Raw genomic sequence first — 11,192 nt, forward strand, 5'->3', positions numbered from 1 at the left:
CACTTCCTGCTCCTCCCCCTCCACCCTCCCTGCATCTTAAACCAGCTTCTATGTCCAAATCCCCCCAGTCCTTGTCTGCTGCGTCCAAACCGCAGTTTGTTACGGTGGAGGTCCACAGACCCAACGCCGAACCTGACGTCAACGAGGTGCGGCCCCTCCCCCAAACTCGAGGTAAGCGGTGAGGAACGGTGTCATTCTTAAAACCAGTGTAACCCTTTAGAGCTGGAACTGTAGCTCCAATGTTGACGTTCTTGAACATTTGTATTTACTTTACTACCAAGTATCTCTTAACCCTCGTGCTTCCGTAACCCTTACATTGATGTCTGATCCCTCCAATGACAAAGCTGGACAAAGATGGACAGGATTTCATCATCCAGTGAAAATAAAAAAATCATAGAAGATAAAAGTTCTAGTGGAGGACTACTATGAGGACTACTCGTGTTTGTGTCTCATCTGAGACGAGCTGATTGTAAACGTGTCTGCGTACTTCCACCAGGTGGCGCCTTGTCTCAGCTGTCAGACAGCGGACAGACCCTCAGCGAGGACAGCGGCGTGGACATCGCCGAGTCGGGACACGGCAAAGACCTAAGCCCCCATTCCTCACGCACATGCCTCCCCCGAGACACAAAGGCGGGTGGAGGGGACAACCCCTCCAAACCGGTGAGAGGGCCAGTCCAACGCGCCTGTCTTTCAGGGTCGAGCCCGAGTTTCAGGGTCCAGGTTAGCCTGGACCTCCGTCAGATCGTAAGGACGATGTTTGTCAACATTTGATCTGCCAAAGAAAGATGATAAACCTTTGCTGTTCCTGCTCCTTAACTGATCTGTTCTCCTCTCTCCTCCTTCTGTTTGCTCACAGTCTGTTTGGTTTTTCACTCACTGCTTTATTTCTCACTCATGTCATTCATTCAGCCATGCGCTCCATCGTTTATTCAGTCGCTCCTAAACTGGAAAATAATGAAACTTAGATCGCTCTCCGCTTCCTATTGATTGATGTCAGAAAATAAGGAAGGCAGAAGTCTGCTTGGTAATGAGAAGAGGCCTCGGCTGCTTTTTGTCTTCAGTGGGGTCATTGTCGGGAAACTAAGAGGTTTACCCTCAGCTTCTCCATGAACACAGGCAGGCAGAAAAAAGCTCAGATTTAGGTTAGTAGATAGTTGCCTGAATAAACTTTAGGCATTTTTGAAACATTTTCATGATCGACTCATCTTTATGTAAGGCTCAACCTTCCTGATATCTGAACTGTGGGAAGCTGGCTGCAGATATGGTATGTCAACAACTGCAAAGGAGGACTGAGCCAGCTCGTGTCCTGTCTTAAGTGTTCTGTTTTTGGTCCAGATGAGAACATTCATGTTTTCAATTAAACAAGCAGCTCACACATTATGTATGCAGGCTGAAACGGACAGTTTCACATCATTAAATGTGGTTAAAGATTCAACTGTAAAACATAAATCAATGAGATAATTACAGCCAAAAAATCATGTTTCTGATATTGAGGTAATCACAAAATCAAATCAATTTGATTTCTCCACCTGACCACTTTTTTTATTGAACTTATGTAAATTGGAGCAAGTGTTGAGTCTCAACCATGCAGAACCTAAAAAACAATTTTAATGTTTTCATTCATTGATGGTCTATTTGCGCCCTATTATCCGGAAAATTCATTTAAGCTTTCTTTTAAAATAAGGAAAAACATTTTATTTTGCAATCCAGTTTCTGTTGAAGACACTCTCCAACGTCTTTTTTGTTTTTTTAACATGTTCTTGTAGCGTTTTTCCCAAGATGGAGGACATACATAAATAATTTACGATTAAAACTGCATTTCTGAGTATTTATTAATTCAAATTGCATCGGATCAGAAAACCAGATGCTAGAAAAAGCTCAGACTAATAATGCAGTTACTGAAATGGGCGTGAGTGTCTCTACCCTACTCACGCTTAAGTGTGTGAGACGTGATGAGCGTTCGACACTCGAGCTCTAGCAAAACAAAAAATTTTGGCTCAAAAATATAAAACTGGATTGATCCAGTATTGCTCGTTGTTATTTTTGCGCTGCTTTGTTAGCTTGAGGCTATAAGCTTACACAAACAGCAGCAGGAATATTTAAGCTATAAAGTCACAAAGAACATTTTTACGAAAAACATACAGTTAGTGTGGGACTTTAATCAGATTAGATTAGATTAGAAATGGTTTATTTCAACCAATCAAGAGGAAACAAAAACATTTTTGATACAATCAGTCATCAGAAGTTTACATCCATAAAGACACGTCAAACACAGGATAATTAGACATTAAGAGATTGCCTGAAAGAGAATGAGAGGAAGCGAACTTGTTTAATCCCACCTCGGCTCAACCAAACGATTTCTTTATCCTGTTTGTAACTTAAGATCAGACATTTATATATAACATAGATTCAAGATATTAAGACTCCTCAAGTAACAATAAATCTCATGACTTTATAAGTAGATATAACACTATTTCAGACTTTGTCGTTGCATATACAGATCTATTATCAAAATTCAGACAAAATATGCAGATTATTTTACATAATAAAAGCATTAATATAAATCAAGAATCAAACATGAATTAAATGAAATACAAAATGTCATCAATGCTATTATCCACTGAATTAGTTCACTTTAAAAAATGGTGCACCTGCAGGTCTCAGAGTGGTTAAACCAGGAGTATGGTTGCCATGGTTACAGTGGTTACTATGGCACATCATCTCCTCTTTTTCTCAATCAGACTAAAGCTGTCTGGAGAGGAGGTTTCCCGTAATGAAGCTCCAGATGTATAGGTGAAAGATCTGAACTGCAGCGGATCAGTTCAGACTCTTCCAGGCTTTCTCCATGATGTAGTAAAGCTGCAGTCTGTGTTTCTGCATCATCAATGTGGAACGTGTCCACAGAATTGTACCTGAGATTTCTCCAGTTTCTCAACATCTCCTGACAATGTTCTGTTTTCACACGATCTGACAGATTTTAAAGAACATCCGACCAATTTTACTTCAAGAGCGACCTCCCTCTCTATGGTTTCATGGCATTAATAATCACCCGATTATCGCCTCTCGTTTCTAGATGTTCTAAATCTGTTTAAAAACTTCTTGTTTTGGGGTCATTTTTGCTCCTGTTAACCAATTCTGAGACCTGCAGCAGCATCACCTTTGTAAACAAAAGTAAACAAGAGTCAGATGGATCACTTTAAACATTTGTTGAAGGATCTCTGTCCTTTGGTTAAGAAAATCGTGTCCAGAACTGTGAGTTCTAGACTGAAACTGGACCAAAATTGGACATTTTTATTTGTGCATCCCTGAATACACGGAATGTTAAATAAAGTTAATGAAAAAAACACATTTTCTGTTATGTTTGCACTAAGTGGAAGAAGTGAACGTTTAGATTCTCATCTCTGTTGGTAAATAACCTTGCTGTCTGCCTGGTTGTAGCCGGGGCTGTTGGAGCCCACCTCCACTCTGGTGAGGGTGCCAAAGAGTGCCAGCACCCTGGGCATCGCCATCGAGGGTGGAGCCAACACCCGTCAGCCGCTGCCGCGAATCGTCACCATCCAGGTACGTACTAGAATACTGTACTTCCACCCCACTGGCCGCTAACTCAGTCCTGCTGTCAGCTTTTTGTCTTTTTCTGCTGAATTTCCTGTACTTGAGGGTATTTGGGTTTGGGCTCACAGGTTTATCTGCCATTCCTGTGGTCACTTCATGTGAGGGCTGAACGCTCAGAGGTTTTGTGTTGACTGATCTAAAACCGAGGTGCTACAAATGAAACGGAGAATCTACTTTAGCTGAAGATCAGAGCTCCAGGTTTAGCCGAGTGAACTCCAAATCCTGGAAGCTGCATTTAGTCACTAGAGCCGTGTCTCCGTGTGCAATTATCTGCCTTCTGCGAAGAGCGGCGGCGCGTTATCAAAACACAGAAGGAGCTGCATCTGTAGGATCAGAGCGGTGACCTGCTCCCGCACTCCGCATCCCCATTCAGAGATGGTCTCAGCCCCCCCACTCCAGAGAGGCTGGGATTGAAATATAAAAAGGCCGGCTGATTGCGAGGGGACGGATAAAAGGATTGAAAATCAGCACATTCAGAATCAAACAGGGCTCTGGGGGAAGGACAGCACTAGACGGCAAAGTGAGAGGAAAGGTAAGGGGGGGCGGGGGGGCACAGAGGAGGCTGGATATTGTGGAAACACTGTCGGGAAAAGGAGAGTTAATGATGGTCGTCGCTCTACTCCCTGTTTCGGCTTGGAGTTTGTATGTTCTCCAAAAACATGCTCCACAGGTTAACCCTTTAACACCAGAGCTCCAGTGTTTACGTTCTTTTACTGAATTATCGTGATAACGGTTAAAAAGTTTTGCATTTCTGAGTATTTCTCCTTTTAAATCAACCAAACTGTCTTGGTTAGACTCTGTTTGAATGAATGATCTTCTTTCCATCAACAGCTCTGCTGCACATGCACTAAACCCTCATCTGTTCCTAGTGTCTAGTTCAGGTTCTGGAGAAGAGAAGATGGTATCTTCACATTGACTGCAGTCAAATGAGCCGCCGTTCACATTTCTGTGGTCAAATCAGCATCACTGGATTTTTGGTGTGAGTTTCATCCAATACTTACGGTAGCAGGACTGAGAACGCTGGAAAATCTCCACCAGACTCCACGGAGCTTCTTGATGTGACCACGGAAATGTGAACGGCGGCTCATTTGACCGCAGTTGGAAAGGATTGTAAATCAATGAAAGAGCATTTTGATGTTAGCTTTGATTATTTTATCAAGAACTCTGAGAAACCAATGATTGAATGTATTGATCACAGTCAATAAACATTGGAGAATTAGCTAAAAGAGTCTTTGGTGAACTGGAAGGAGAAAGAATCAGGATTTTGGAGGAAGTTCTGTCCATGAAGATCTTCACTTCCTCGTCCAGCTGACATCCGGATCAGAACCATACGGCTGGACATTACCCAGATTGATGTTTTTATGTAGCAGCGGTGAAGATTTATGCTAGTGAGACTCAGAGCTATTATAATCAGACAGGGGGGATCAGGGGTGGAGCTCCAAAAGCCACGCCCCCTCAGAGGAGATTTTGGAAACAGAGGCTTCAGATCAACAGGAAAAATGGCTTTAGGTTGTGGGATTTTAGTTAAAAACTTCATCATCATAATTAAAAAACTACTGGGAATATTTTCTTTTTAATAAAAAAAAATTGTCATATGGGATTTTGTGTTTAAGCGTCACCTGTGACGCCTCAGGTGTTAAGAGGGTTAATTGATGATTCTAAATTGTCCTTAGGTGAGCATGTGAGTGACAGATCCTAATTTAAACCTGTTAAGGTCTTCACTGGCAAATCCATAGAGATTATGTTGATAAAAAATGATAATAACATGCAGTATCAGATTTAAACACACACACTATAACATCTGGAACTTCCGAGTTGGGATTTGGATTTAAAACTCAAAAAGTTAAATAAAAGTCCTGGAGTAAGGAGATAGAAACCCCGACATTACCAAGCAAATGAAAAAATGGAAAAGGAAAATCAACCAATCAATCAAAGTTTATTTGTTGAGTGCTTTTCATGCAGATTTGTGCAGCCCACGGTGCTTTACAAGTTATAAGGAAAAAAAACAGAGTGAAAAGCTCAAGACAAGACACAGAAGAAACCACCTCATCAGGGCCCCACAGTGGGCTCCTGAGCTCCAGATTCTTAGCAAATGCTGTCAGTATCAGCATATCACTGATGATCATTCATAAGAAAACAGTATTATTCTGCTCCCACTTAAAATGGCTCCATGTTAGATTGACACGCTTTGATTCCAGCGCGCCGTCACCTACATTCACAGCTCCAGCGTCAAACATGGCCGCTCCTCCGTGAGTCTTTACAGCTGCTGTCACTCACATTACAGTAATTAGGGAATCCATAAATTCACAATGTCAGCCGGTGTGCTGAGTAGGACGCACGAGGGAAAATCCACCTTAAAAGCTGCAGAGAGCTGTCAGAAGGTTGAGTTAATGCAGGCAGAAGGACGGCTCGTTTCCATCCGAGTGAGGAGTCAGGATGAGACCTCTTGAACTCGGAAGTGAGGAGGCTTTTTACATTTCCCCGACGCGCCGTGAGGAGAAGCTGTGTGGGATGCAGTCTTCACGTCTGTAATCGGAATGTCATAAATGTCTCCAGCAACCTGAGACGATAAGACAAGCAGGAAAATACCACAAACACAAGCTGAGCAGAGGGATGTTTTATCCTCCTCAGTTCAGACTCATTTGTTCCTACATGACGCCTGTTCTTCCAGATCTGTTGCTTTGATGTTTTTAACAGACCAAGAAAAGACCATAATGAGCAGAATTACCTGAATAATACAGACATGCAGCGTTCAAGAACAGCCGCTATGATCTGATGTGTTTCTGTCAAACACTTCATGAGACTCAATACAGGATCGCCTCACAGTCTTAAAGAGGTCAAACCAGGATTTTGTCTTTCAGAGTGAACTATATCCATATATATGATCATATTTTACCTTTGGAACACTAAAAAACTAATTATTTATGAAATAGAACTTCTTTTCGTTAACTATTTTTATAGCTGGAAGTAAAACGACTCGATCTATGAGGCTCCGCCTTTCACTCCTTGAGGGTTCCGCCCATTTCATGACTTCCTCCTAGAGCCAGCGTGTTACCCACAGAAAAATGAGTGGAATTTTTCTATTATTATTATTATTTATCCTCAAAATGTAGGGATAAATGAACCAGATGAACATTTCAGGATTTATTGAAATGATGACTAATAATCTCCGTATCAAAAATCCTCTTTGTGGTTGTGTACTCGCAAAGCTAGCTGATCACCGCTAGCTTTAGAGCTGTTTATAGTGAGGATTGAACAGTATAATATACTTAAAAGCTCAAATGTGTTTATGGTATGGCCCCTTTAAATTGAGAATATAAATAAGTAAAATCTAATTAAACTAAATTAAGTGCATTTATGAATGGAGATATTCCAAATGTTTCCACATGTCTATGAGGCGACTCCTATTGAAGCCTCCAGGGGGAGCCAGTGGGTTAGAAAGTGTCATTCTCATAAATATGCTGCAGTCCGTGACGTCGTTTGGCAAGTTTTTACAAAAGCAGTGGAAGAAAATTCACTTTGTATGAGTTGATGATTAACCCTTTAACACCTGAGCTCCAGTTTTTTTATGTTCTTTGATTTACTGTAACTTTTTTACCGTTAACACAATAATTCCAGCAGATTCTGAAGGAGAAAAGCGGTGTCAGTTAGTTTCTTGGTGAGGTAGTTAATGGTTGAAAACTTACATTATGTTAAAGATTTTGTGTTTAAGCGTCAGTTGTTAAAGCCCGTGTCAAAGACAAGGCTCGGGGGCCGGATCCTGCCCTCCATGTAATTCTATCCGGCCCTCCAGATCATTTTATTTTATTGTTAATAATGGCCAGACGTTATCTTGCGATCATTTCTAACATGTATAATTTCGACAACATGTATTTTTATGGAGAGTAAAATATTGAAAGTTATTTAAAGTTTTATATTGATTTATTCTGGAATAAAATGCTGCATTTGTATTATTCATAATAATGCTAAAAATGTTAAAAAGTTACAGTTTTAAAGTTTTAAAAATTGGCATTCCTCTAGCTTTATGGACTATTTTGGTATTTACTAAGATTTTTTAGGCTATTTTGAAGTTTATCTATTTTTTCAGCTACATGCCAGCTTTTTTGACTAACCTAAGTTTATGTTATTTTAGTTTATATTTGTTTTTTAGACTAATTTGGCATTTAGCTAATAATTTAGCTGGCTATCAGCTTCAGTGTTTTTATCTATCAATTTGAGCATCATCATCTATCAGCACCAGCATCTTCAGCGGCCAAATTCAGCTTACAGCATTCACACTATCATTACTGTAGGTAATGCTATATATCTAGTTCACAATTTTGTTAAAAAGTTAAAATTTTTAAGTTTTTAAAATGTAGTTTTAGAGTGTTCAATGAATGTTTATCCTCCGCGACATAAGGTGTGTTTTGGATTTTGACCCCTTCTGCGATTGAGTTTGACACCCCTGCGTTAAAGGGTTAACCAAAGGTTGAAAAATTTAAACGGTAACAATAAAGTAGCAGCAAAAATAAACAGCCCAAGCTCTCCTCTGTTCTCCTCCTCAGTCAGTGCAGGTGAGCGGCAGCTTATCAAAGCTTTCACTCAGGTGTCACTAATTTACCAAATTAAAACTATGAAATATACAAAACTACAAAGTAAATGAGGAAATGTGCAAAAAATAATAATACGTTTTGGCTCTTGCAGTGTCCCGAGTTCTGTTGAAATGCTGATTTGCTAAGGTGTGAGAATCCCACAAATCTGCACCAGTCACCTCAGCTGAACCAGTGGAGTCTCAGTGTTTCTGCACAAACACCAGACTGTTTTCTCCTGGACCACTTTAGATGAAGTCCAGGACTAAAACATGCATGTTTTAAGGAGGGGAGGGAGAAGATTCATCCTTCTATCCCCAGACAAAGGGATGAATTGATGAAGGAAAACAGAGGTCTGTTTTGGCTTTCCACAATCCTGAACATTTGCCTCCAACACTGACGAGCTCAAAGATGGAAGCGTTCTGCTCAGAGGAAGTTTTACTGATATTAGTGAGGAGGCCGGCCCCTAAAACAGCTGTAGTAATATTTTTTTTTATTTTATGAATGTCCATTCATGAGTTCATGACATGAACAGCAGAACACACATGAATCTCACTGGTTACACTTTTTTTTGTCTTGGTGGAGCTCTGCAAAAGCGCACAAAGGAATGAAATAGCTCCCCCTTGTGGGTAGAGTGGGAACTGACAGCATGAGAGGGAGTTGGAGCAAAGGTGATGCTGTGGTGGTTTGAAGGTGACTAATGAGACTTTAATGTCTGCGTAGGATCTTGGGTGTGGTTCACTGGGAGAACCATGAGGTGTCTTGTTTGTGTCACTGTTTGTGAAGGATGGAGAGTTCATCTACATGCCTAGAGAAGAAATGTTCATATTTTTATTAAAGAAGTGCTTCACTATAAACAATGTCTTCAAGAAGATGATCTTTTTTATTATAATAATTTTTTTCTGGAAAAACTGGATGACGGAACAGATAGTGCAACAAACAAAACCTATGTCCTCACTGGAGGTGAGGTCAGTGGCTGAATACACTCTGGCACCAGACTAGTCAGAGGCAGAATAAAGAAGAAGAGCCAAACCTGATGAGAATTACTAATCAGCACAGAGAGGCTGGAGCCACGATCATAACATATTTTAGCCAAAGTATAAAAATAACCTTTGTCGTTTTCTAGGACATAGTTTCTGCAGAGCAGCAGGAGTTCATCAGAAATTCCCCTCTGAGTTGTGGGCGAGACTGTTGGTGCAGCGTAAGCCTGAACCTACTTCCCATCATCCATCTGTTTCTACTAGGCGTGTTTGAAATGACTTGTGCTTCGCCTGGTTTGTTGGTGAGACCAGGCGGGGGCGGGGAAAGGCGCCTGAGATGAAGGTGAACGAGAACAGGAAGTTAGGGTAGTTGAATTTTAATATGCCTCTCCTAGTATGATCTTTACCATTATGTATTTTATATTAATTGTCATTTTTTAAGGTATGTATTTTTATCAATAAGTATTTTATTTGATTGTGTCAAGTTTTTATTTTTACTGTACATTCTTTGCTTGGTAGGTAGACAATTTTTAACATCTCTTGAGGGCTAACAGATAACTGGGAATGACTGAGTGTTCATGTGCCGAACATGGAAGTAGGTCATACATATAGCCCATCTAGGTGATCTGAACAGCCTGGGTGATCTAAAACACGTCTAGTCTGTCCTGCTAGCTTCCAGCTCTTCACACTCACAAACTAACACAACAAAAATGTTGAGCAATATTGGAGCTATCCATCCGTACAGTTTTAGATCCAGATTCCAGCTCAGACTAGGAAAAAATATATATATATAATATAGAATAATTGATCTCTCCGGTTGTTTCTGTGTCTGCAGAGGGGCGGTTCCGCTCATAACTGTGGCCAGCTGAAGGTGGGTCAGATCATCCTGGAGGTGAACGGCGTTTCGCTGAGAGGCCGTGAGCACAGGGACGCCGCGCGCCTCATTGCTGAGGCTTTTAAGAGCAAAGAAAGAGACTACGTGGACTTCCTGGTGACCGACTTCAATGTGGCTCTATAGCTGTGAGCCGGAGTGAGGGACCCGACAAAGTAGCACCCAGAGGAGTGAGGTCAGCAGAGATGACCATCCAGACCTCTGCTGAGTTCAACGGCACAACTCTTAGAATAATCGAGCCCTTCCTCTCTCGCCCCGAAGCCTGAGCTTCACGCTACAAGGCGTTACTCCCAGCCCGGACCTCCTCCAGGACTGTTACCTCCCCACTGTGACCTCGTGTTCACTGCAGCGGAGGCAGTGAATCTATGATCTGTCTGCTAGAAGCGATGGGCTGTCTGCTGTTTCTGACCTGAATTCACCCTTCTCCACTTCATCTTCCTTTTATTTTTGCTTTTGTCTGAGAACGGAGCGCCTGACTGATGCTTGACTTTACAAGTTTGGATTTGTACTGTATGTAAAAATGGATAAATGTAGATACAGATGGATATATACTGTACACATGAAAATACCCCTATATGAATAAAGAAAACTATCTTTAATCACTGCTGCATCGTGAGTGGAATCGTGCATCATCAGATTTCCTGCAAAAAAAAAAAAATCTTCTATGAGAACGATACATCCGTTAACACTTTTAACTACCCACATAAGAAAAAAAATCTTCAAAAAAATGTTTTCCCTGCTGCTTATTTTACTTATTTTACTTTAGAAAAAAAAATGAAGTGATTATTTTTTTCTAAAAAGACATAGGGGTTCTGTAAAAGTTACTATACTGATTTTTTTTAACTTACATTTTTAGAAATAAAAATGTTTAGTAAATGGTGCGCACCAGATAGTAATGGGAAAAAAAATTGTTTTTCTAAAAATTGAAGTAATTTTTTTTCTGGTTACTATCTAATTAGTAAAGTTAGTAAACTGAAAAAAATATATTTTAGCTTCAATTTTTAGGGAAAAAATAGTTTTTTTCACCTCAAATTTGTTTTTGTCAATATCCCTTCAGGGCTTCCTGTCTTGGGGAGTAATACAGTGTTTTTCAAATATGCCTTTTAAATGTGGCCCACTGTTTGGTTAAGCAGGCAGTTA

The 11,192-nt window shown here is 40.6% G+C and overlaps 1 protein-coding gene across 1 annotated transcript in view; it reads left to right on the plus strand.

Moving 5' to 3' along the window:
* The window catches only part of whrna (whirlin a), a gene marked incomplete in the record, with an annotated part of 201,423 nt that extends 190,705 nt beyond the window's left edge, over nucleotides 1-10,718 (plus strand). The window contains 4 exon segments of the mRNA XM_024299665.2: nucleotides 1-171; nucleotides 497-660; nucleotides 3,439-3,561; nucleotides 9,996-10,718. Of these exon segments, the coding sequence (XP_024155433.1) occupies nucleotides 1-171; nucleotides 497-660; nucleotides 3,439-3,561; nucleotides 9,996-10,178 (641 nt within the window).
* Nucleotides 10,719-11,192: the final 474 nt, after the last annotated feature.

This window comes from Oryzias melastigma, linkage group LG12 (genome assembly GCF_002922805.2).
Source record: "Oryzias melastigma strain HK-1 linkage group LG12, ASM292280v2, whole genome shotgun sequence".
NCBI lineage: Eukaryota > Metazoa > Chordata > Actinopteri > Beloniformes > Adrianichthyidae > Oryzias > Oryzias melastigma.